The sequence below is a fragment of the Bactrocera dorsalis genome, chromosome 4, assembly GCF_023373825.1.
Source record: "Bactrocera dorsalis isolate Fly_Bdor chromosome 4, ASM2337382v1, whole genome shotgun sequence".
NCBI lineage: Eukaryota > Metazoa > Arthropoda > Insecta > Diptera > Tephritidae > Bactrocera > Bactrocera dorsalis.
In genome coordinates this window covers 3,588,371-3,614,212 of record NC_064306.1, presented here as the reverse complement: position 1 = coordinate 3,614,212, position 25,842 = coordinate 3,588,371, and the positions used below count along the sequence as shown (strand labels likewise).

The 25,842-nt window shown below is 35.4% G+C and overlaps 6 protein-coding genes and 1 pseudogene across 25 annotated transcripts in view; 4 read left to right on the top strand and 3 right to left on the bottom strand.

Moving 5' to 3' along the window:
• Positions 1 to 6,694, bottom strand: part of LOC105232012 (sex-lethal homolog) — a 68,869-nt gene extending 62,175 nt beyond the window's left edge. The window contains exon 1 of the mRNA XM_049454989.1: positions 6,676 to 6,694. The gene's annotated coding sequence lies outside the window, so the exon portion shown is untranslated. The remainder of the gene's footprint in view (positions 1 to 6,675) is intronic.
• On the top strand, positions 335 to 6,110 carry LOC105232220 (cytochrome P450 4ae1). 8 transcript variants are annotated; one of them, XM_049454987.1, is made up of 7 exons: positions 335 to 458; positions 3,137 to 3,403; positions 3,719 to 4,105; positions 4,161 to 4,230; positions 4,911 to 5,122; positions 5,265 to 5,624; positions 5,693 to 6,110. In XM_049454987.1, exons 2-7 carry the CDS (start codon positions 3,241 to 3,243, stop codon positions 6,028 to 6,030), a joined length of 1,530 nt encoding a protein of 509 aa, XP_049310944.1. In that variant the 5' UTR covers positions 335 to 458; positions 3,137 to 3,240; the 3' UTR covers positions 6,031 to 6,110. The 8 variants fall into 8 exon arrangements, with proteins under 8 accessions (XP_049310944.1, XP_049310937.1, XP_049310940.1 ...); XM_049454980.1 differs by having other exon boundaries at positions 358 to 574; positions 3,066 to 3,403; XM_049454983.1 differs by lacking the exon at positions 335 to 458 and adding an exon at positions 589 to 815 and having other exon boundaries at positions 3,066 to 3,403.
• On the top strand, positions 6,693 to 8,368 carry LOC115066570 (cytochrome P450 4e5, mitochondrial-like; annotated as a pseudogene).
• LOC105232009 (NADH dehydrogenase [ubiquinone] 1 alpha subcomplex subunit 7) lies at positions 8,337 to 8,997 on the bottom strand. The gene is made up of 2 exons (XM_011213559.4): positions 8,789 to 8,997; positions 8,337 to 8,708 (listed from the first exon to the last, which is right to left on the bottom strand). Exons 1-2 carry the CDS (start codon positions 8,846 to 8,848, stop codon positions 8,472 to 8,474), a joined length of 297 nt encoding a protein of 98 aa, XP_011211861.1. The 5' UTR covers positions 8,849 to 8,997; the 3' UTR covers positions 8,337 to 8,471.
• A 159-nt stretch (positions 8,998 to 9,156) lies between these two features.
• LOC105232007 (ribosomal RNA small subunit methyltransferase NEP1) lies at positions 9,157 to 10,196 on the top strand. Its single transcript, XM_011213557.4, has 2 exons — positions 9,157 to 9,468; positions 9,527 to 10,196. The coding sequence occupies exons 1-2, from the start codon at positions 9,280 to 9,282 to the stop codon at positions 10,127 to 10,129; spliced, it is 792 nt and encodes a 263-aa protein (XP_011211859.1). The 5' UTR covers positions 9,157 to 9,279; the 3' UTR covers positions 10,130 to 10,196.
• LOC105232006 (28 kDa heat- and acid-stable phosphoprotein) lies at positions 10,183 to 11,427 on the bottom strand. Its single transcript, XM_011213555.3, has one exon. It carries the CDS (start codon positions 11,170 to 11,172, stop codon positions 10,591 to 10,593), a length of 582 nt encoding a protein of 193 aa, XP_011211857.2. The 5' UTR covers positions 11,173 to 11,427; the 3' UTR covers positions 10,183 to 10,590.
• Positions 11,428 to 11,684: 257 nt separating this feature from the next.
• LOC105232218 (homeotic protein female sterile) overlaps positions 11,685 to 25,842 on the top strand; it is a 29,129-nt gene continuing 14,971 nt past the window's right edge. The window contains exons 1-8 of one of the 13 annotated variants that reach the window (XM_049454977.1): positions 11,685 to 11,967; positions 12,790 to 13,037; positions 16,261 to 16,448; positions 16,549 to 18,298; positions 18,908 to 20,207; positions 20,286 to 20,456; positions 23,580 to 23,699; positions 24,598 to 24,729. In XM_049454977.1, coding sequence (XP_049310934.1) covers positions 17,120 to 18,298; positions 18,908 to 20,207; positions 20,286 to 20,456; positions 23,580 to 23,699; positions 24,598 to 24,729 — 2,902 coding nt within the window. In that variant the 5' untranslated portion in view covers positions 11,685 to 11,967; positions 12,790 to 13,037; positions 16,261 to 16,448; positions 16,549 to 17,119. The other 12 variants (XM_049454970.1, XM_049454976.1, XM_049454967.1 and 9 more) reach the window with 12 other exon arrangements.

Sequence of the window (25,842 nt, the reverse complement as noted above, 5' to 3'; positions counted from 1 at the left end):
AGAAGCATATTTTATCGATATTTTCGACAATTAGAATATATTGGGAAAATAATGGATTTCTTTTTACTACATCTAATATTTATGCCACTTTTTCTTTTTCTAAACAACTTTTTTTATTGAAACTATGTTTCACGACTAAAACAACTGCAGACTTCGTTAAAAGTAATCAAATTTGTATTTCAAATATCACTTCCTCTCGCAACAGCACCACAAATATTTACGCGTCAACAGTTTGAGCAGCACTGTGTTTGTTTACTTTTTCCAATTCAAAGCATTTCGTCTTTCTGTGATGTCATGCGATAAACGTCAACTCTCTAATGCAAGTACTCAAATAGTTTTCACACTCTCGCACTAAATGCAGTGGAAAAGCAAATCTTTATAGCATTTTAGTTGTGATGTTGCTCTTTGTCCGACTGCCGCAAATTTCGCTTGTGGAAAATTATTAAAACAACACAAAAGTGCGTATAAAAAACTAAACGTTTACATTTGTATAAAGCGCAAGGTGCAATTTCGCGTCCATTATATTATTGTATGAATTAACCGGTTTCTGCTTGCGCGATAAACGTAAATACTTGTAAAGTGATTGAATTTTAAAAGTTCTGACTGGCAGCTATCATGTAATTGGCGTAATTGCAAGTGTAGTGATTCACAGCCGACATTAGTTTGTTTATATTGTGCGTTTTGTTGTTGGCATTAATCGCAAATGCATGTGTGTGTGTGTGCAAATTAGAAAGCATAAACACTGTCACGTTCACCTTAATAACCGAGATAATGTGTTTGTAGGGCGCGCATAGCAGCAAAGCACTTAAGCAAGGGTAAAATGTGTGAAAGCAAACAGCAAACTCATTTATGATAAGTTCAACAATATACAAAAAATACTAAAAAAATTTTAATAAATAATAAGTGTATGTAAATAATTATGAAGTCACGTACATAGACATATGTATATACATGCACGTTTTTATAGCTATAAACTACAACTATTCAATATTCTTAGAGACATTGAACGCTCTTAGATTTTTTTCTGATATTGCAGTACGCGATAAGGGACCGCTGGCAACGGACGTTTAAAAATAATTCGTTAATTAGTTATTTCTATAAAAACGTGCTTCCGCGTCAATTAGAATTATGTGATTAAATTAGCAGATTAATTTAGCATACAATTATTTAGTGTAATAAAAGAAAGAAATGTAATTTCAAATTCATTAATGACATTTGCCTTATGACTGAATTTCACAACATCAGCTGTTTCATTACCCAGTGTGCTCATTGTTTACAAAGTAATGCATTGTAGTGATGTTCTAAATAAAATAATGTTTGTAGTTTTAATATGTAATTTAATTTTAATAATTGACCCCAATCGATTTACCTTCAAATCATGTTATAAGGTAACAAAAACGATTCAAATTGTATTAAAAACACATCGTGGCTAAAACCCACCATCATCGCCTCACATAAAAAATAATAATTATTATGCGTATGTATATTTGTATGTATGTATGTATATATGTACGTATGAGATTTCGTATTTCATTTATATACAAATATATGTGCATGTGTAATTTTGAAGCAAAAAAATCGCCGTAGTTGGGTGAAAACAATGCTGGATGGCAGTGAGCCGCGGGCTAGCAAAAGTGCTGCACGCTGTTTGAGAGGCGTTGGCAGCTTTCAAAAAATTAAAAATTATAATTATTTATACTATAAAAGGATGCCGTTTCACCACTACTCAAATGGGGTCTTTGTTTCAACTCCTTCAAACACGCCATTTGAGTAGTGGCCGAATAGCGTTCTTTGATAAAGTAATTGGAAATGATTTTGTGTAAATTTATTATAAGTCAATCGAACTTATTTTTCTAAAATGAAGCATTATTTGTGCCCAACCGTTGGTGTGTGTATTATTATTAGAAAAATAAAGAATAATTGAGTGACTAAGTACATTTTTATGTATATGTGTTGTAATGCGCAAGTATATGCATGTAAATGAGGTCATTGCAGTGATTTTTTAACGATATTAATATTGCAACAAAATACTCATGAGTGTAAACGAATGTTAAGTACAGAAATGCAGCACGAAAGTATGTATGTATGTACATATATTTTTTATATGAACAGTGCATAGCAGATAAGGAAATGAGGCACGGAGAAATAAAGTAGCGGTACTTCCTGTCAAATGGCAGCAAGCGCACGCATTCGCTGGTGGACTTCCGTTATCACTGTTGGCCGCTTTGAAATTGTGAAGAATATTTTAATTATTATATTTAATTGATTAAGTGTGGCTAAAAATAGGTCGCGCGAGTGGCAATAAAAATATATTTCTTCAAATTGCTATCAATTTATATTCATCTTTAAATGCTCGATTGATTAGCTGACACCATAAAATGATTTTTAAAGTTCATAAATTGTACCGCATAAGCAGCTGTGTCAACTGTGGATTACAGTTTTTAATTTACTTTATATATTTAACTCAAGTACAAGCAATAAATTAATTTAACACATACTCAAATAAATAGAAATAGCGTATAAAATGTGTGTAATGCGTGTTGTTGCTTATAAATAACAGATAAGAGCGCTGTTCGCAGTTATGGCGAGCACCAGCGCCACCAAGAATAAGAAAAAACGAAAACTTCGCCTGGACCGAAGCTATAATACCCTACACAGATTGCATTTCTTATGGCATAAAATATTTTAACTTGATTTTGATCGGTCAGTTTACATGGCAGCTATATGCTATTGTAGTTCGATCTGAATAATATGTTGGGAGATTGAAGCGTTGTTTTAGGCAATAATCTGTGCCAATTTTCGTAAAGATATATTTTAAGATAAAGAAGTTTTCCATACAAGGACTTGACTTGGATGGGTCCGATAACAGCGATCACAACAAATGACCAGCTTCTTGGGGTGAAAAAGACGCACGCAAAATTTCAAATAAATATCTCAAAAGCTGAAGGACTAGTTCTCGTATATGTATGTGTGCAAGCTTAATACACCTGTTTAGGGTGTAAAAAAGCAGCGTTGCAGTGCCATAAAGATAATGTTTATATATAACTACTTTACTTTAATTGCAGCGCTGATTAGCATTTTAGTTTGCAGTAAAACATTATTGATATAATTCAATATTTAAAATGCGTATTTAAAGACATTAGACAGCAGTCCATGAAGCACAACGAAACGTGACAGTCGCAGTTAAAGCATAACATTTAAATAAAGAACTCAGCAAAGCGTCTTCGAAGCAATCGCACGATGATTTGGGAGCTGATGCTGCTGGCAGCGGCAGTTTTCTGCCTCGCCTTACACTACCAACATGAGCGCACGCGTAATCAGGCCTTCTACAAGCGCATACCACCCGTCTCTAATATACCGTTCGTGGGTTGCATGCTCGTGTTGGCGCGCTTTCAGCCAGATAGTGAGTAAAAAATCAAATTTTAAGCACACGCTCAGATGCAGACACACGACACACAACGCGCCAAAGAAATTTTCGCCGTACCGCTGCGCGCGGTAATGCTAATTGGTACACTTTGAATTCGGAATTATTTGACCTTGACTGACGTCACTATAGCATGTATTCTAAGTTGCATTGCTAAGTTGACGTCATGCGAAAATTAAAAAAATAAAATGGCGTACAATTAGCTTAGTGTTATAAGTGCCCACACTTGGTTAATACCGCTTTAATTGTATTTCTAATTTCTTTGGAAATTCATGCAACACAAAAACACCAAAGATTTACATTTGAAGTTTCAAGAGTTCGTCTCGCGCTTCGGCAAAAGTTTCTGCGCGCTACTGCTACGCGATCTAATGGTTGTAACCGCCGACCCGCGTTATGTCGAAGAGCTACTTAGCAGTCAAAAGCATATACAAAAGAATCAACTTTATTGGCTGCTGCGCGACTGGTTGGGCGAAGGTTTGCTGCTCAGTTACGATCGCAAATGGCAGATGATGCGCAAAATTATCACGCCCACCTTCCATTTCAAAATACTCGAGCAGTTTGTGGACGTTTTCGAGCGACAAAGTCGTGTCTTGGTGCAGAAATTGTCAACGCTCGCGGATGGCGCAACCACTGTGGACATATATCCACATGTGGGACTTATGACGTTGGATGTGATAGCAGGTAAGCTTATACAGCATTGGATATATTAAAATTATATGTTTTTGTTTAATATCAGAAACCGCAATGGGCGTATGTGTGCATGCGCAACAGGACTCCAAATCGGATTTTGTGCAAGCCGTGAATGAGTGAGCATAAATACTTATTTATGATAGTATACAGGGTTTGTCCGGAAAGTAATAGGGCTAAGACGATTTAAAAAAAATCCCTTTCATGGGCCTTTTCAGGCAAGGAAACAAAAAAAGTCGGGGGCCACATCTGGGCTATAGGGCGGCAGCGTTGAGATGCCGGCCTTGGTTAGGTAGCTGTTCACAAGAAAGGTGGTGTGAGCCGGGACGCTGTCGTGGTGCAACTTTCAATCGGCTGCAATGTCTTGTCAGACCCGATTGACCCTTCGTTTGAGTCTCTTGAGGACTTCCACTTAAAACTTGCCGTCGACGGTTTGTCCAGGACGAACAAATTCGTGGTGAACGATGCCCTTGATGTCAAAAAGACAATGAGCATCGTTTTCAGTTTGGATTTGCCTATTCATCAGCGACCAAAAAGACCTGGTGCCATGGAAAAACACCACTTCTTGCTAAAGCAACATCGGGGTAAGCCTGCTTGATCATATCAAACGTCTCTGTCGCAGATTTACCGAGTTTCACATAAAATTTAATCGCGTACCTCTGCTCTAACAAACGCTGCATTTTCGGCTTGCACCCGAAATCAGTCCTATCCTATTACTTTCCAGACAAACCCTGTATACATATGTAGAAAGTTTAGAAAAATGTAAAATTTATTGATTGTTTTCTTTTTAACCACGCAGCGTCACGAATATTGTTGCCACACGCTTTATACGTCCGATCTTAGCCTTTCCGCGCTTATTTAAGCTGCTGCGGCCACAACAGTATGAAAAGCAAATGGAGGGCATTAGAATCATGCATCGCTTTACCGAGCAAATTATTGAAGAACGCCGCACAGCGTTGCAAAACAAATACAATGCGAGCACGGAAAGTGCAATGAGCGCCGAAATGTTAGGTGAGTGATAAACAAATAAAATTTTGGAGCAAGTAATATGGAATTTCGACAAAAACCGGTAGCCAGAGCGTTACTGCCTAATAATAGTTATAGTCAAGAATAAGCGAACACATTTAATTTAACCTCGTATTAATATCCATAGATATCGGCTTAAAACCACGTATGGCACTACTGGATGTACTCCTCCAATCTACCACTACCGATGGGCAACCGCTAACCGATGCGCAAATACGCGATGAGGTTAATACGTTCATGTTTGAGGGACACGACACCACCACATCAGCCATCTCTTTCTCACTCTATTTACTGTCACGCCACCCGGATTGTCAACGTATACTCTTTGAAGAGATACGCAACCACTTCGGCACTGATACGAACCGACCGATCAAGTATGCGGATGTGCAGCATCTAACATATTTGAATTGTGTAATTAAGGAAACATTGCGCCTTTACCCACCCATACCGGTAATTGGACGCTGGTTAAAGGAGGAGTTGGTCTTGCGTGAGTATTTCACTTGTGTTATTCATACGAGTAGTAGTTTGAGCGAGTTTAACGCCAACATTTTCCAGCTGACGTAACGCTACCACCGCGCACCAATGTGCTCATATTACTCTGGCAGATCTTACGTGACCCCGATGTTTACACGGAGCCGGAACGTTTTTGGCCTGAACGTCATTTGGAAAATAATGAACGCGCCAATGTCTTCAGTAATATACCCTTCAGCGCGGGCCCACGCAATTGCATCGGACAGAGGTTTGCCATTTTTGAGATGCGTACTGTCATCGTGCAAGTCCTGCGTCACTACGAACTCTTGCCTTTCGGTGTACCGATACAGCCATCGATCAAAATTGTGTTACGTTCAAAAAGTGGGGTTAATGTCGGACTCAAAACACGTGCTTATGTTTAAGCGAAGTTACTGCATAAGTTTTAAACAATGTGATGTGTGAAAATGTAGCAATAAAATTGTGATATTTAGAGTACTATCGATACGGTTGAATACTTTATAAGGACCATGTACATTAAACTTGATGGCCTTTAGAAAACAGGAAGGAGGAACTCAGCATGAAACGTAGTTTTAGGCTAACGGATCACTGCAGTGTCATCTACTAAGCCAGCAATAGACGTATTGCTTCGAATTGTAGCCTCTTTTAGAAAAGTAGGTATTTCCTAATGAATGGATATTACCGGCAGCGACCGTTGAGTTTTTTTAGATATTAATTTCCCTCAAAAACTAGAAAATTATACGATTCGGCAGGTCATTTGAAAAGTACAGTCGCGTCGAAAGAAAATCAGTCCTATTACTTTCCTGACAAACCCTGTATATTACATTTCAGTAATTTTTTGCATTATTCTGCAGCTGGTGGTATTTGGTCTAAGTATAGCAAACGGTAAACATCGATTCAAGGTATCAAAGGTTATAACTACTTAAACACGTAACAAACTATTTCACTTTACAAAGTGTTACAAAACGGAAATTATTTTAAATCGCAAATTAGCAATTAGCTTAACTACTTTTTAATAGGAATGTAGTGAAATGCAATTTATTACTCACTCAACGCCCTCTGTGCAATGTTGTGGTTAACACTATTATTCCTTGTAGCGCTGTGTTTGTTTGCTGATTATTGCCGGAAACGGAATGTGAATGCGAAATGGTCGCAAGAGCCGGGTCCTTTAAATTTGCCCATCATTGGTAGTATTTGGATTGGCAAGCAGTTACAATCTGATGATTAGTTGTTTGCTAAGTTGTTGTGTTGTGTTTGTTTTGCTATTTACTTTAGTTGTATTTTGTTTTTGGAACTGCTTGTGTCTAGTCGTTATATACGAAATCGTTTTGGACGCATCTCACGCTTCTGGGTGTTGCGATCTGCGCTATATACAAGCGCTATTGGGCCACTCCACTGAAATACGCAATCGTATGTACAGTTTACTCACTGATTGGTTAGGTGACGAATTACTCGATAGCCATGGTGCCAAGTGGTTGAGTTGACGGCGCGTTATTACGCCAACATTTCAATTTAGCATACTCGAAGGTGTCGTTAGCATATTCGATGCAAGCACAAATTCTAACACGCAACTTGGCAAAGTTTGCAGATGGCGAACAAGTATTGGATATAGAGGACGCGGTGGCATTAGCAACCTTAGATGTGATCTGTGAAAGTGTGATGGGTGTGCGTATCAATGCGCAAACCCATGTGAATTGTGAATATGTGAGGTTACTGAAGAAGTAAGCGTTTTATCACAAATGCAAACGTTATGTTACAATAGCTTACCGGCCTAAATGGCTTTTTCAACTCCTGGCACCACGATTGGCTCAGCAACATTTTGATGTAAAGGCCGGCGTATTATTAAAGCACGACGTATATTAAAAGACAAACTGAAGTCAATAAAAACCAGCAAGAGCAAAATGGCGGTATGTATGAAAGTTATTTTGCGCCAAGCTACAGTTACAACGGAAATGACATTTGTGCAGTGCTGCCACATTATGCATATGAAGCGTTGCATTTAGACAATACGAAATTTCAAAATATTAGCGAGAAGAAAGATTTTCAAATTGTAAAAAAAAAAAAAATGAAAAACTAAAAACAAATGATTATAGCGCATATTTAAAAATATTTAAACAATTTAAATCAGACAAAGTTTATGAATTTTTTAAATACATTAATAAGTGGCAAACTGAGCACAACACGAAGTTTTCTATTTTTCAACTTGGCAGCACTTGCAATACCACCGGATACTAAATGAACGGGACCCTATAATATATGAACATATGTATATGCACGTAAATAGCCGAGTCGCTTTAACCATGTCTGTCTGTTTGTATATACATATATAGAAGACACTATTATGGAAGATTTTTACATTGGTAGATGCTTTTGGTAACTTGTGTGCTATAATAACTACATATTTGCATTTCAGATGGCAATTGCATACCTTAAGGCACTAGCGTTGTCTTGGCGATTTATGAAATGCAAAATGATGCCGAATACTTTCCGCAGCCACATCGGTTTTTACCAGAGCGTGAAGTACATGAAAATCCCTTTGCTTTTGTGCCATTTAGTACTGGGCCGCGCAATTGTATTGGACAACGTATTGATATGCTTGAAATTAAAGCGTTTATTGTTCGTATTATACAACTATTTGAGCTGCTACCATTAGGCGATGATGTTGTACCGACTGTGAGAGTCGTATTAATATCAAAAACGGGTTGGCAAATGAGTTTTCGTAAGCAAAATTTAGTCCTTTAAACACAAAGTTAATGAAATCAATATTTTTATATGTATGTATATCCACGCATATTTGCAAACAAAATTTACGAAAATTTTAACTCGAGTTTGTTTTTAACAAAATTTAATCCCAGTGATAAACTGGTCCAGGTGTTGGTAACTTTTCAGTTTTATCGCTTCCCTTGTCAGCCAACAACTGCTGCTTTACAAGATCAATAGGTGGTTGCACTTCTCGCCGGGGATCACGTTTGCAGTAGAGATTGGCAGCTATTAAATGTGCTGGACCACCAGGCACGTCTGGGGGTGGTTGGGTGCGATCAGCTAAACCTTCCTCGAAACGCAGTGCCAAAGTGTGCTCACGCTAAAAGCGAAAATTATGGTTTGTATTATATAATGTTTGCAGATGTAGATAAGTGCATGAGCAGCAAAATTTTAACTTACTCCCAGCAGGAAAGCCCGCACACGCTGAAGAAGTGTCGCAACATCACGTCTTGCACCCATTTTCAACTATTTGCACTATTGTTTGTATGCCTTTAATTCGGTAGATGCACAGATAGAAGCGTTGAAATAAATGTTATTTATTTTATGCAAATGACAAGTGGAATAGTCGTGTTTGACAGTTGCAATCAGCTGTTTCAATTATACCTACAGCCTGTAATAAATTTTTTAGAAATATAAAAATTCTTTTACAAATACCTTTTATTATTTTTTATGGAAAAAGCACACCCTGTACTACATTCATTCGGTGATTTTTGTTTGACACTTCGGTTCCACATTGTATTTTGTTTACGTTTTTGTTCTGATTACAGATGGAAGCACTTTTTCACAACACACGTGTGTACTATGTTGTAAATAAATTGTAATAATAAACTATAAAGAAGTGTAAGCTAATAATTTTTAAACGAAAACTAAACCAATTAAACGGTAAAAGGATGGGTGGCAATAAATTTGATAGTCAAAACGGTAAAGGGGTTAAAAGAAAACGGAAATTTCAAGGTCCAGCTTTGGAGGATGATCCTGAATTTGATTTGAAGAAAAAGCATTTGGAGACAACACACATACGAGCATTGGAAAAACGTTTGATAATTATATTAGAAGGTGCACAATTGGAGACAGTAAAGGTATGAAATCGTTATATTTTACCAAGAATAAGGAATTCACAAATACTTGTAATTTTAGGTCGGCAGGGTGTTCGAGCTACTTAATTGTGATGATCATCAGAATATTTTACGCAAAAACAACCGTGATCCCGGTAAATGTCGACCCGACATAACACATCAATGCTTGTTAATGCTTTTCGATTCGCCCTTAAATCGCGCTGGTTTATTGCAAGTATATGTACGCACTGAGAAAAATGTGCTAATAGAAATTAATCCTCAAACACGTATACCACGTACTTTTAAACGTTTTGCGGGCTTGATGGTACAACTGTTGCATAAGTTTTCAGTTCGCGCTAGTGACACCTCCGCAATGTTGATGAAGGTTATAAAGAATCCCATAACGGACCATTTGCCTGTAGGTTGCAAAAAGTACGCAATGTCTTTCTCGGGGAAACTGGTGGCCAATTGCAGAGATTTGGTGCCTAGAGTTCAAGAGAATGGCGAAAACACAGAAGAACTTGCTGAAGAACCTATCGCATTGATTGTGGGTGCATTCGCACACGGGGTGCTCAATCCCGACTACTCGGAGGGCTTATTTTCGATTAGTAATTATCCATTATCAGCAGCAATTGCTTGTAGCAAGTTGTGCAGTGCCTTTGAAGAAGTTTGGGGTGTTGTTTAATAACTTTGTATATTTATAAGTAACTTTACTTAGTAATTAAGTAAAACAAAAAATTTATAAAACAGCATTTTTATACCTTTATTCATTCATTAGTATTGGTCATTTCAATATGCATACAATCTAACAAGCAGTTGTAACGTGTTACCATGTCGTGGTTATTCATCAGTTTCTACCGTTACGTATTTCATATAGACTCTTACTACATCGCCGAGTTTTGCAATTGATAACCCTTTGCTATTTAACTTCATTGAATTTGTCGCATTAGTAAAATGTAATAAGATTGTAATAATTAATTAGTGGATGGGTTGAGTTTTTTCCGGCAATATAAAACGAATTCTGCTCGTTACATAAATGAACAGCTACTGCATTCAAATCAAATAAAAAATAATTAATAAAAAAAGTTAAAACCAGTTATGGATTGCCGCGTTCCTAGGTAGATGACCAGGCAGTCAAAAGTTTCCCTAAGCCTTGCTACCTGGTGACTTCTTATCATCCAGAGCTTTCTTTTCAGCTTCACGTTTAGCTGCTGCTTCAGCACGTTGCTGACGGACCAACGCCAAACGTGCGAGATCCGCTTTTGCTTCTGTCGTTTTGCCGGCTGCGTGTAATTTTTCATAGCGCGCACGCGCCTTTTGCTTTTCGATTTGTTCACGCTCACGTCGTGTCAACTCGGGCTTAGAAGGCGCCGTTTCTTCTAATTTCAAATTGGTCAGTTTTTGTACTGTTTTCTTTGTAACACGATTTGGATTCTCGATTTCAATGAGTGAAGCGACACCTTTGCGTGCATCACGATCGTCTTCTTCTTCGGACGATTCCTCATCGGAATCCTCTTCACTGCTACTGCCACCACCGCCACTTGTCTTCTTGGCTCGTGGCTTTGGTTTAGCGCGTGCAGCTTTACTAGTACCTGCTGCGGCATTATCACTCTCATCCCCCGACTCAGTCTCCTCTTCGCTGGACTCATCTCGGGCACTGGCCAACTCTTCGGGTGATGTGAAGTGTCGGCTTCTACCTTTGTGATTTACGTATTTTCCGCGTGGCATTTTACAGCTATGGCTTGTCTATCGGTGGCGCTTTATTTGTGTAAAAGTTTGCTGATAACGGCAAATATTATTTTATTGCAAAATTATCTAGTGAGCGTGCAAATAAAACTCTTTACAAATTAAAGAGTGTACACAATGTTTCTGAGGTTTTGCACGTATCCACTTGCGATTATGATAAATTCCTAGTAGCAAATTGCTGTACAGATTCTAGTTGCTTTCTTGACAGTTCATCATGATAGCCTTCCAGTCAAATAAGAATTGAAAAAGCAGAAAAAGGTTGCCGCGGTACGGTCTTTTTACAGTTCGAAATATTAAATTCTTTTGAAATGTATGCCTAGATGCTGATACATCTTACAGTAAGTCTTTAGAATTTTTTATAATGGTATTTTTGAAAATTAATTATGAATGAATGAAATAAGGGGCAAATATTAATTTTTAATTGCAGTACTTAAGTGCTAATCTTGCTAAAAACAAACTCTAAATTACTCCAACGTTAAACTATTACTCACAGTCACCCTGCAATTGGGATTCTTTTTGCTCGCTGTGATGAAATAAATTCGTTGTCATGAAGTGCATTGCGTGTTTATCGCAAAATCGAACGTTATGATATTTTTGCAGCAAGCTTGTCGAAGTTATTAGAATTTGATAAAAGATTTGTATATATATATATATGTATATTGAAAAGTGCATTTACTAAATAATGACAAATTTCCTTAGCACAATGAAATTGATTTCATTTCCAAATCTTGTGCTGTGACAGCCATTTTGTTTCGTTTTCGTTTTTAGTACACACACGTAGGTTAATGTCAGCAATAATAGTTATTTATCTCTTTCCCACTTGAGTGTCCAGCATTGTCATGACAATTAGACAAGTGAAATCGTTATATGCGCGTTTTAGTTCGAAAATTGTATATTTGACGGCTTGCAAACGCGCGTCTCGATCATAACGCGTACGTGCAGAAAATTGCAAAAATATATGGTAAAAATTGTTTAAATAAAAGGTAATTTGTGAAAAAAGTGCAATTAAATATATGCTTAAGCATTGGCTTCTGAAATTCTGTAAGTGCGGGTAGATTTAGTGGCAAAAAATTGTGTTTGAAAAAATGCGACTCCGCTGAACAATCAACAGAAGCACCAATTCTTGCCGTAGTGGGAAGAAGCAGAAACTACGCGAAGACGAAAGAGTACCGAAAAGAAGCAGAAAAGATTGAAGAAAATTTCACTCGGTTTACGTTGTTGTTGTCAATGGCGGTAGTGCGGCGGCGACTACCACTGCCACTGGCACTGTGATGAGCCCTATTTGCTGGCTGGCTAATGTGTCGTTTACTATGTATCGCTGTGTATATGTTTTGTGTTAATACCTCGTGAATCTCCATATTTTTTTTATTATTAATATCGTTGTTGTTTCTCGATTGTGTAAAAGTGGGTGAGTTCGGCGGGCTGCAGGAATGACTGTTGTAGTGGCAATGGCAAACGTAGCAACAGTCAAAATGTGTTAAAGCAATATTAATGCTGCTCCATTTTATATAGTGACCGAAGTGTTGATCTTGTATAATATATCTTTGCGTATATACACAATTTATTTGTTTTCATTCATATCCTTGTATCATTATGTAGCAAAGTGCACAGCAACGTTAATTTGCCAACAACATTAGGTGTGTTGAAGAAAAGTTCCAATTTGTGCATAGTTAAAGTTCATTAAAATATATTCGAGTGTAAAGATAGATACTAACTCAACAAATATTATCGGATTAACCGATACATTATAATAATAATAAAAAAACCTTGATACATACAAGTATTATATGTACGAAAATAACTACGTTTAGCACACAATAATTCAGGACCTAAAATTGCGAAAGCAGGTAATGTATTGCAGCCAAGCTTTTATTTCCATTGCTACCGATTGGTTTTATTTTTTTTTGGAACAGTTTTAGCGGCAACTTACACTTTCGCGCGCCAATTCTTATAAAAAGCACTTCATGAAGTGTATACACATTAGCTTTTAGATTTTGAGTAGTTGTTGGCCAATTTTGCGAAAAAATGCTCTTAAATTTTATATGGAATAATTCTGACCTTATTAAACTAACTGATCATTTAAACTCTTTTAGATTTGAAACTTTGTTTGGCGTGCTGGAATGTATAATTGTTATATTGTATGAATTTCTTTGATTGATTTCAAAGGCGATCCGGCTAGTGCGCTCGTTATTTCGGCTCCAGACGATAGTTCCAAAAGCGTCTCATGCTTTCGATTTCGAATTTCTCGCCTTGTTTAATAACTATTTATCTCTTTCTGTATACATGCAACCGTGTGTTTGCTATTCACATTCCGCTAATATGTGCTAATTCCTGTGGTGTGAGCGTGATAGCTATTGTAATGGGTTTATCCCATGCTTATAGGCTAGTTCATTTACTCGTAAGTCGTTTAAACACCTTTCGTACATTTGTTGTAACTTTTTCACTTTTCATCCATCACGTCCGTCGTTCATTTTGCTTCTGTGTAAATTGTGTGTGTTTGGAAAGACACGAAGCGAAGTAGGTTTTTTGCAAATAAGTTTTTGTGTTAATTTAGTAAAATTACATAGAAATTTGTTTGAATTAACAGTACTGGAAATGACGCTGCACAATTTGTTAGTAAAAACTTGTTGAAAACAATGTTTTTTGTTAGGTAATTTTGCACATAAAGTTGCATGGGAAGCGAGTGTGTGAGATTTTTGGACATGAATTGAATGAAAAATTTCACTTCCTCTCGTTGGTGCGCGACGATGAGTTCGAACTTGAACGACGTGTGTTGGTGGTAGTGGAGTGTTACCTTGATTTTTGTGAGTGGCAGAGGTGTCACTGCGCTCGTGAAACGAAACGAGTTTAATTTCGTTCATTTAAAACAAACGAGAGGCTAAGCAAACAGTATGTTGAGTTTAGCGAGTACGGTTAAAAGTGGACGAAGAAAACGTATGAGAACATACGAGATGAACCACCCAAACGAATGAAATAACAAAGTAGTGTCATTGGGTAGCTAACGCAACCACAACAACAAGGTGACGGCAATTCCGAACTTGGCCGAAGCGTTGTCTACTGTACAAAAATGAATCGTGCGGCCATTTCGGTGCCACTGCTGCTGCGGTTTGTCATCGCCTAGTGGTGGCGGTGTTGCCGAATGTTTTGTCCCACTCAACTTTACGCTTTTTGATGTGTGCGGGTGTAAATTGATTTTTAATTTTATTTTTTTTATTTGTTTATTTTTGTTTTTGTAAAAAACACAATAATGGCAACAGTTTTATTGTTAAGGTCTGTACTATTCATATGCATTCACCTATTTTCGAAAATTATTTACTGCGTTAGTGTTTACGCAAATTGTTTTTCTGACTCTACATTTGATCTGGCAACATCGTAATTTGCTCATATTCGAATGAACGGCTGTGCCTGTCACACCGAATTCTCTGCTCAAATATTCGTGCTTGTATACATTTGTTGGTATGTATGCATATTTATATGTTACGTGCTTTCGTGCGCGCTGTCTATCGGTTTTTCTATATTGTTTTATGGCGTAAAATGTGTCATATGCAAAATCAAGTGCTAAAAGAAGATGATCTGTGTGTTTTTGTTTTTTAATAACAAATGTTGCCATCCTGCTCTGCGGTAGCGGTAATGTTAGTACACATGATATGCAGCGGCAAAGTATCTGGCGGATGCATTTTTATAAAAAATTCAAATTCGAAGATACACATTTGTTTCAACAAAAAAATGCATTTGAGTATGTATATAATTAGTTTTTCCTACTATTTGCACTTGAATTTCATTTAGAACATTCGTATCAGGCTTCAGTTTGCCAAAAGTTGCTTTTTTGTTTATTAAATTATTGGTGGGCTTTCTGCCAGTATCAAATCGAGATATGTCAAAAGTTTGCGCCAAAATATATTATTTGTTGGTTAATAATGTAAGGTCGCGGGCTATATTTACCGAACTTTCTTTCATTCCTTTGCTTTCTTACATTTTCTTTACATCGCCTTTTGTTCGATGCTTTAAGCTATTGCGGTCACTAGCAGACATTAACAACAATCTTTAGTATTAAATATTTGTTAGTAATATATGCGTTTTAACATATTTCAAAGCCGGCTAATAGTGACATTATTGAAAATTGTCAACGTCGCCTTATATTTTGCGCTTCCTATTACTACCACTGTTTTTGCGTTATGCATCGTGTTTCGCTTATATTTTTCATTAATTTCTTTGTTTTCATATAATTATTTTATGTAGTTTCACTAGTTTTGTTACGTATAAGCAGTGTGTAAATTTGGTGTGATCATTCACATCTATGTAATTATGTATGCGCGTATACGTATGTGCTCTAGTGTTAATTAGTTCGTGTGTTTATGCGCCCTTGGATGTGTGATTGTTGCTGTCTGACTTGCCGTAATGTTTGATTGGTTGGTTGGTTGACGCCTATTGGTTATTTTCGTTGCATTTCACATAAATAATTATTTAAAAAAAAAGCGCGAAATTAAATTTTGTTTGCGTTATTGGTAGCAATAGGAAAAGTTGTGGTTTGCTTGTTGTTGCTAAGTGTTTCGTTTGCATGGCTGCTGTCGCCTGTCTAGCGCGTTTGCGAGTATAAAATGGAATTCGATAAATGTTGTCTGCCTTTTGCAATTACTGTATATGTATATTATTTGCTTTGATGAGGTGATGGTTTAAAATTGTATATAAAGTCACTAATCCTCAGTGGAGGATACGCGTTAACAAAATACATTTTTAAATAAATTGAAATACCTTTACGGTTTTATTATGGCTATGCACTATTTTGCATATAAAAAATATATAGGTATACTGCGTGACTTTATTTGACTTCTGTCAATTTTGGCATGGATTGCTCCTCAAGGCAAGAATACAATCCACGAAGAAATTGTTCAGATCGGACTACTATAACATTTACGATTTAACTGAAGGATCATAATTAAGTTCTTTCAAGAAATCTTGAACGTATTTTCGTAAAATGCCTCTTATTCTCTTTAAACATTTTTATCACTACTGTTTTTGGTTCCAACAGCAAAAATTGTAATTAAATATTTCTTATTTCTTTTATTACAGTTTTAATGCTCCACAATTGAATTGGGCTGTATGAATCTAATTAGATAAATACAATTTGCAATAAAGTACAATTCCAACTTTTCAAGTACGTGAAAATACTTCGTTTGAGCATAAAAACGGACACAGCGGAAAAATGTGCGGTTTCACAAGCTGATCCCGAATTCTACTTCTGTTGCTTTAAATGTGTGGTGAGTCTTGTGCACATATCCTGAAAATTTATGTTTATATGATAAATTTATGAGGATATTTATTTCTAAACTTTACTTTCGTTTCTCTTTCCCAAATTAGTTATTCAACTTGCTATAAGATGCGGCGTTCAATAACAACAGCAGCAACAAAAATCACATCAACATTAGTAGCAAAATCAATTCGTAGTATATTATTTCAAAACACGGAAGGATCGAGAGCTACCTTTAAACTAATCTATTATCACAATACTAGACTGCAAAAAAGGATTTGAGTACGTTCACTATACGAAAACGCAAGAAAGCAAACACAAGCAAAATTTGTTTAGACAGTCGATAGACATAAAGGGGAAGAACTGCGTAGGCTGTATAGACTGCCCAAAATCCACCACAATCATTAACAAGAAGTCATTGCCTGTGTACAACGTAGTAGTCCGTAGCATCTTCCCTATATAGAAAAATAAAGTTTCACTTCGGTACCACATTAGACAACTCGTTTTATATAGTGTTCACACAAAAAACACAAAATTCGTACACACTCAGCAATATCACGCAAAAAAAATCTGTTCCTGTTATTTATTTACGAATTGCGTAGAAGACATCAATAAACCACCTAAAAAAATTTCACGTTGTGCTAGTGTGCGTGTGGGTGTGTGCTGTAGAAACACTTAAACATGCCGCAGGATCCGCCGCCACGCGATGAGCCGTACGTGGAGCCGGTTAACGGCATCGTGCAACCCCCAACCGTACCACCACCCGATCGACCCGGTCGCAACACAAATCAACTGCAGTATCTCATTAAAACCGTGATGAAAGCAATTTGGAAACATCATTTCTCTTGGCCATTCCAGCAACCGGTCGATGCAAAAAAACTTAACCTGCCCGATTACCACAAAATTATCACACATCCAATGGACATGGGTACGATAAAGAAACGTTTGGAAAACAACTACTATTGGTCGGCCAAAGAAGCCATACAGGACTTCAATACAATGTTCACCAATTGTTATGTCTACAATAAACCTGGTGAAGATGTTGTTGTTATGGGCCAAACATTAGAAAAGGTCTTCCTGCAGAAAATCGAAGCCATGCCCAAGGAAGAAATCGAATTGGAGCCTGTGACACCGAAAGGTGGCAAGAAGAAACCACGTCCAGCCGGTAAACCAGCCACACCCAGCTCTGCGTTGCTACATACACCTGCCACCGGTTCAGCAGCCACTAAAGCCGCTGCCACCGCCGCTACAGGTGGTACACCGCGAGCACCCGCACGTCCACACTCTTCGCTGAGCAGCACAGTGTCGTCGACTGGTGGTGGCGCAACGGCAACCACTACACCCGCCATTCCACCTATTGGGACAATGCCACCGCAAACAGTTCCCGGCAGCACAAATACAACAACTACCGCCATTGTTGGTGGTGCGGGTGCCGCATTAATAACGGCCGGCGCAACAGTACTACCTACCGGTGGTATATTACCAGCCGGTAGTGTAGCTGGCGGTTCCTTGGTGGGTGCTAATGCCGCGTTAGCGGCGTCTGTAAATGCGGCTGGTGCGGTAAATTCATCGTTACTTGACGCCAGCGGCGGCAGTGTGAATACGGCGGGCGGCAGTATTGGTGGCGCACCGAACTCAACAGCTGCCGTTGGCGCTGCCGTACTATCCGCGTATCACAGCAGTGTTAATAGCACAGCCGATGCAGTAATACCGCCACAACAGCCGGCGAAAATGAAGAAGGGTGTTAAACGAAAGGCCGATACAACGACGCCGACAGCGAATGCATTTGAAATGGCACCTTATGCGCAAATCGATTCCAAGAGCGCCAAAATCGCAACTAGACGCGAATCCAGTCGACAGGTAATGAATAAAAAGGTAGGCGAGCGCTGGCTGGCTGAGAGTGAAATGAGATTTGGAGATGGTCCTTTGAATTTTTCTTGCTTTTAGTTGGTGAGAAAATGTAACTGTTAGGGCTGCATTTTATTGCTTTTTCGTAAAAATATTGAATTTGAACTTAAAAAACCGCAACTAGCGTGCAGGGTATAAAATGTTTGTTTAAAACTGATTTTATGTTTAAACATTTTTTTTTTTTAATTTTCATTTATCATTAAAAGAGCTTGCTGTCATTAAATTTTGTACTTTTTTGCTAAAATATATTTTAGCCCTATTTTAAATTGTTATGCAGATTTTAAAATTTTCCAACTCACCCAAACCTCGACTCTAACCTCTTCCTGTCTTTCTTCGCCACACTTTCTTTTTACGCTTTTTTTCTTATTGGTAAGGCCATCAATCGCATACGCTCATTGGTTATGCGAAGAGAAAATACTCATCATGCTATTGCGCTGCGCCTCCTTTTATTTACATTTTAGTTTGTATATGCCTTACGATGTTCAATAGGAAAATGTATAATGCAATAAATAAGTTTACACATTTCTTTTTCTCTTTTTCTTTACTTCCGTATTGTTACAGGATCTCACATTCCAAGGATCCGCTTATCCCTTGTCGCCGATGGCCGTCGCTGGCATGGCGCCTGGCGGCATGGGCGTTGCCGGCGGTGTTGGTGGCGTTCCCGGCGTAGTCAAGAATAAAGAAAAGCTGTCGGACGCACTTAAATCATGCAATGAAATCCTCAAAGAGCTGTTTTCGAAAAAACACTCCGGTTACGCTTGGCCCTTCTACAAACCCGTCGACGCCGAGTTGCTCGGTTTGCATGATTATCACGACATTATCAAGAAGCCGATGGATTTGGGCACAGTGAAGCAGAAAATGGACAATCGCGAATATAAAAGCGCACCCGAGTTCGCCGCCGATGTGCGATTAATATTCACCAATTGCTATAAGTATAACCCGCCAGATCATGATGTCGTTGCCATGGGTCGCAAGCTGCAGGACGTTTTCGAAATGCGCTACGCTAATATACCCGACGAGTCGGTAGCCAACGCTGTTGCGGCGGTCGTAGCTGCTGCCCACCATGCATTCTCCGCAACAACGAAACGTGGCGGTGTTGGGGGCGGCGTTGGTGGTGTTGGTGATGGCAGCGATTCATCGTCGGACGAATCCTCAGATACGGAAAACGAATCGAATTCGGATGAGGAGCGCAATGCGAAACTGAAATTGCTGGAGGCCAAGCTACTCGATCTGCAAGAGGAGATGCGCAAGTTGATGGAGGAAGCCTCAAATAAGAAGAAAGCGAAGAAAAAGTTGAAAGAAAAGAAGAAGGGTGGCACTGGTGTGGGCGTTGGTGCAACGATGGCTGGTGTTGGTGGCGCGCATGCACAAACCGGTGGCGTTGGTGTTGTAGGCGCCGGTGTGGGTGTTAATGCGGCACTCGTGGCGGGCGCGAATTTGCATGGTGGCGATTTAGCCGCTGCCATGGCGATGGGTCAGTTAGGTGCTGGACCGGTGGGCGTCAAGGGTACGCCGTTAGCTGCAGGCTTAGCGGGCACAGCAGCAGTCGGTGTAACGCCCGGTGGCAAGGGCAATAAGGTGAAGGGTCAGCGCGGACCCAAAGCGGGCGCAGCCAGTGGCGGCACACCTGGCGCTGGCGGCGCTGCGGGCGCCAATAAGCGTGCGAAGGGCAGCGCAGCGGCAGCAGGCGCAGGCGGTGGCGCTGGTGCGACAGCTGGTGCTGGCGGTGCAGCTGCGCGCGGCACCAACAAAAAGAAGCCCAGTCAGGTGATGAATTTCGATTCAGAGGAAGAGGACACGGCCAAGCCGATGTCGTACGATGAAAAACGACAGTTATCGTTGGATATTAATAAACTGCCGGGTAAATGAGGAAATGCATATCTCAGCTTTGTGCAATTTTGACTGATTTGTTCTTTTCTATATACTTGTGTGATTTTAGGTGACAAGCTTGGTCGTGTTGTGCATATAATTCAAAATCGCGAGCCTTCATTGCGCGACTCCAATCCGGATGAGATCGAAATCGATTTCGAAACATTGAAGCCGTCAACGCTGCGCGAACTAGAAAGCTATGTGGCATCCTGCCTACGCAAAAAAACTCGTAAGCCCTACTGTAAGTTTATCCCAATGACACGCACTACTAGAGAAATTCAAAACCAACAAATAATAATGCCATATAATTGGAAAAAGCGAAAAAAGAGAGACAAAACAAATTTATTTTATAAATAATGTGCTAATGAAAATAAACTAAGCTTATTTTTGTCAAGAGCAACAAATCCTAAGTAATCTTCAATAGCTGAAACAATTGTTAAATGATTTTTAATTAGCTTTTGCTTTAAGCCATATGAAATAAAAAGCCAAATAATTTATTTAATGATTCATAACTATTATCCGTTATACATAGCTATTGCCTTTTCGCTGTTTTAACCGTTCCAAGTTGGTTTTTGTTGTTTTATAAGTTTGTATTGCAACAGAGAAATCATAACGCGCACATATACACGCACATGCACACGCTCATGACCACATACGCATATACATTTCAATTTACACTCATTCACAAATGCACAAATGCGCTCACACATACACATAAATACAATTGTTCGTTGCACAATAGGCTTGTTTGCCTTACTCCTTACTTTCAGGGCGAATCACATTGAAATTACGTTCGCTCAACTTGCACCGGTTCGAATGTGTTCAATATTTAATGTTGTTATTTTTGTTGCGTTTATAATTTAGTTCGACAGCTTTGTTTTGCATACATTCACTTATGCTGCTCGCCATAAGCTCCAAACATTATACATATTTATATTTTTTTAATTTTGTTTTTTTTTTGTGATTATGTTTTATGTGCTTTTTACAAATATACATATATGTATGAGTAAATAAGTTAACTTTTTTTATGTTATAACATGTTGAAATTGTGTTTTATTTGTTTCGAAATTTTTACCGCAGAAAATAGATTTTTTTAAAATAAATTTGTTATTAAATATTTATTTTTGTTATTAATTTTTTTATTATTTTTTTTATTATTATTTTTATATTATTATTTTTTTATTATCATTTTATCATTTATTTTTTTTATTATTAATTTATTGCTTTTTTTTTTTAATTTTTGCTGTTTATTCTTTATTTTTTTTTTTGCTTTAAAATTTTTTTGGTGTTAATTGAAACTTAATTTTTTATTTGTATTTATTATGTGTTTTAATTATCTATTTTTGTTTATTTTATTTATTATTTATTTGTTTTTATTTTTTAATTATTTATTTTTAAATTTTCATTTATTTTAATTTTAGTTTTCTTTTATACATATAAATCTAATCTAATTAAATTTGGCAAAATAATAATAAAATTATATAATTATGAGTTTGATTTTATTTTTAGATTTGTTTTACATATTCATTAAAATTTTATTTTTCAAGTTTATAATTATTTTATAAAAATATTGGGTAGTCGAAAAAGTCTTCTCGTATTTCTAATCAAATCTCTTCATTATTTTACTCAGTTTTAAACAGCTGTATCATTTTTTCAACTTCCCCGAATTTAATTTGGGTAAATGAAGCTTAAAATCTCACCTTTTCTCACCTTTATATGGTGTGACACAATGTGATTGGCAGCACTGGAGATATACAAAATACGAAAAGACTTTTTCGACTATCCAATACTAATAAAAAATTTAATTTGGTAACAGAAACTTTACATTATTTTCTTCAGTGTGAAAAACTGAAAAATCTCATAGAATTTTAGTTTTTAAAAAGTTTTAGAACAAAGTATTTTAAACGTAAAAATTTTATTTAATATATTATTTTGTATTAAAAAATTCAATAGATATTTTTTTATGTATAAAAGTTAAAAAGCACACCGGTTAGGCCAGTATGGACGGGCAGCTGACTGAATGTGTGAAAGCTGCACAATTGGCATTGTTTTCCCAGAAGCAGATTTTTTTATATTGCTAACAAGATTGTATATAATTTTTATTATAATTATATATAATTATTGCCTGAATAAAACTTTTTCTCGTGTGTTGTGTTTTTTGTATGTGTAACTAATATATAATTTTCCCACTAAAATATAAAATGTTCAAACGAGCAAGCAATGCAAAAGCATCTGTGTTTAAGTTAATGACATACATACATACATGTGTTGCGCAACGCAGGAAAAATGAAGCGAAAAGAATGAGATGAAAATCCAGTGAATAATACAATATTATATAGTAGTGACTGTGTTAATTGGATGAACTAAACAACAACAAAAGTTTAACTAAAGCAAAATAAAAATCGATTGTTTTATAATCTTTACTTACAACAACAATTACTAAAGCTTTGCACTAATCCAAACCTGGCTTTATCTTTAGTTTGTGGCTGCCATAAACGCTTATTGTTTGTTTTGTTGCAATTGTATGTAGTTACGCTTTGTTATGACGTTTTGTGTTCCCAGTCTAAATCGGTTGTTTGCTCTTTATTTTAAATTTATTTATAGCTACAGCAGATTTCTGTAATTAAAATAATTTTGGCTTAAACTTTTTGTATTTAGACGTTCGAATTTATATGATTTTACGGATTAAAATATGATATTGAATTGACTGCATGATTTATGAGAAAAGGAGGCTTGAGTAGTAATTATGTGCATTTTTGGTTGGATATTTTCTTTAGTTTTTCTTTTTTTCTTTTAAAATATTAAATTTTTTTAATCGGAAAAAATTTATTAAATTTGTTGAATTTTTTTAATTGCTTTCAAATGAAAAAATTGGATTTTTAAAAAATATAAAATTTTTAAAGACGCTGTCTCTTGTAATGTCAATTAGACTTAAAATAAAATTCGCATGTTTTTAATTTAATTTTGTTTGCCAAAAAGTAATGCCATCTACACGGCATACCATAACCAACTACAGCTATATTTTTTCTTTGTGTCGATTTGGCAGCTAACAAAATGTGCGCGGTACAAATTTGAATTTTTTTTTTAACTAAAAAAAATATTCGCCTAATTTTTTACTACATTTTTCAGTATTGCGTAAATTTTAGAATTATTTAAAAAAGAATTGCAAAATAAGTTTTTTGTCCATAGAAATGTATAATAGCAGCATAATATCAATTAAATAATAATAAAATAGTCTCGGCGCAGTAAACTAACACAACCATGAAATATTTTTTATGTGAAACATGTCTATTTGCTATTCCTAAATTCTTAATATTCTCTTTTTTTTACTCTCTCTCTTTATAATTGTCGCGTACACTCGCAGATAAAAAACCATCTGGCAAATCTAAAGATGAGCAAATGGCGGAGAAGAAGCAAGAATTGGAGAAGCGGCTGCAGGATGTCACTGGTCAATTGGGTACCAGTAAGAAGACGGCCAAAAAAGGTAAGTTTGGCAGCTGTATGTGCGTCACATACATATTTTTTATTTAATAAATAAAAAACAAAGAATAAAAAAATTATGGTAAAATTCTTAAAAATAAAATAAAATAATATAAACTTAAAATCAAAACACAACAAAAAAAAAAATAATAATATGAAATAAAAAATAAATGAAACAAATTTATAAAAAATTAATAAAAAAAATTAAAAATAAAATAAATTTAAAATTTAATGCGGTTTGTTTCCTTTAACTAGTGTATTTTGTATTTATTAACGAAGTTTAAAAATATAATAATAAAAAAATTATTAAAGTTGGAATATATGTATAATTGATTTATAAAATAAAAATAACAAACGAAATGAAAAATAAAATAATTTGAAATCAAATAAAATAAAAAAATTATAAAAAATTAAATTAAAAAATAAATTAAAAATAAAAGAAATAAATTTAAAATTTAATGAGTTAGTTTCCTATAACTAGTGTATTTTGTACTTATTAACGAACGAAAAATTATAAAAAAAATTATAAAAAAAAATTATAAAAAAAAATTATAAAAAAAAATTATAAAAAAAAATTATAAAAAAAAATTATAAAAAAAAAATTATAAAAAAAAATTACTAAAAAAAAAATTATAAAAAAAAAAATTATAAAAAAAAAATTATAAAAAAAAATTATAAAAAAAAAAATTATAAAAAAAAAATTATAAAAAAAAATTATAAAAAAAATTATAAAAAAAATATAAAAAAAATGATTAAAAAAATATAAAAAATATAAAAAAAAAATTATAAAAGTTGGAATATTTAATTGAGATAGAGATCATATACAGTTAAATTAAAATATGTACCATATACATATACATATGTATATTTTATTTAATTAATTGTCTTTCTATTATTTATAGACGAATCCTCATCGAATAAAGTGGAAGCCGCACCGCCCACGGCTCGCCTCTCATCCAGTTCCAGTTCTAGCGATTCATCATCGTCCAGTTCAAGCGACAGCAGTTCCAGCGATTCGAGTGATAGCGAAGCAGGTTAGGACGCGTTTTTTAATTACCTTTCTTATACATATTTATTAATGTAGTTATCAGAGAAAAGTTTCATAGCGAAAAAAGGAAATGCTAAAAATATGGCAAAATTTATACACATTTTCTACTTTTTAATTAAAATTAAAGTTTCTTTATAGCTAAAATTTTTTTTTAAATTATTCTTTATTAAATTTAATTATAAAATTAGTAAACCTCCGTGGCTTATATAAAAATTTTAATATATAACAAAATTGCTTTTAGTACATAACTAAATTTTTTCTCATTAAAAATTAAAGAAAAAAAATTGGTAAAAAGGAATTTAACAAATAAATAATGAATTAAAGTGAATTTATAATTTTTTTTATATACAATATTTTTATTATTTTAAAAAACTTTTATTTTAATTTTTTATTTGTTTATTCTTTTTAAATAATTTTTTTTTTAATTAATTTTTTTTAATTATTTTTTTTTAATTATTTTTTTTTAATTATTTTTTTTAAATAATTTTTTTTTTAATTAATTTTTTTTAATTATTTTTTTTTAATTATTTTTTTTTAATTATTTTTTTTAAATTAATTTTTTTATAAATTAATTTATTTTTTTTAATTAATTTATTTTTTTTAATTAATTTATTTTTTTTACAAGCAGAATGCGTGTAGTTTTGCCATATCCAGAAAAAACTCCTAATTTTTCTTTCTAAAATTTTTTTTATACAATTACTATATATTACATTGATTAATTTACAATTTAATGTTTACCACATGTGCAAAATGCTATTGAAACTTAATTTTGAGCACATGTGGCTATAATTAGTGTATTTTTATATTTTGAAAAGAAAAAGTTTTAAAATTTGAAACCCAAGTCAAAAAAAAAAAATTATTTATATAATATGCGAGTGAAAAAATCGTGAAGCAATTGTGTATTGGGGGCAGCCAATCAGAGAGCGAGAGAACGAGTTCGAGAGAGAGAGAGAGAAATAGAGGAAAGAGAGCGAGCGTAAGCATTTATTTTTTATCTCTTACACATTTAGCAAAGTCTTGGGAGCTTACTTGCTCTCAGAAAACAATTAAAAATTAAAGTGTTTTTGCACATTAGAACAAATTATAAAAACCAAAAAGT

Excerpts from the sequence above, each read along its gene's own strand:
- LOC105232220 (XM_049454987.1), top strand. The coding sequence starts at position 3,241 with ATGATTTGGGAGCTGATGCTGCTGGCAGCGGCAGTTTTCTGCCTCGCC. Across the intron at positions 5,123-5,264 it reads AATGAGCGCCGAAATGTTAG|ATATCGGCTTAAAACCACGT; the intron begins GTGAGTGATAAA and ends TAATATCCATAG. Across the intron at positions 5,625-5,692 it reads AAAGGAGGAGTTGGTCTTGC|CTGACGTAACGCTACCACCG; the intron begins GTGAGTATTTCA and ends AACATTTTCCAG.
- LOC105232009 (XM_011213559.4), bottom strand. The coding sequence starts at position 8,848 with ATGGGTGCAAGACGTGATGTTGCGACACTTCTTCAGCGTGTGCGGGCT. Across the intron at positions 8,709-8,788 it reads TGCGGGCTTTCCTGCTGGGA|CGTGAGCACACTTTGGCACT; the intron begins GTAAGTTAAAAT and ends TTTCGCTTTTAG.
- LOC105232007 (XM_011213557.4), top strand. The coding sequence starts at position 9,280 with ATGGGTGGCAATAAATTTGATAGTCAAAACGGTAAAGGGGTTAAAAGA. Across the intron at positions 9,469-9,526 it reads CACAATTGGAGACAGTAAAG|GTCGGCAGGGTGTTCGAGCT; the intron begins GTATGAAATCGT and ends TTGTAATTTTAG.
- LOC105232006 (XM_011213555.3), bottom strand. The coding sequence starts at position 11,172 with ATGCCACGCGGAAAATACGTAAATCACAAAGGTAGAAGCCGACACTTC.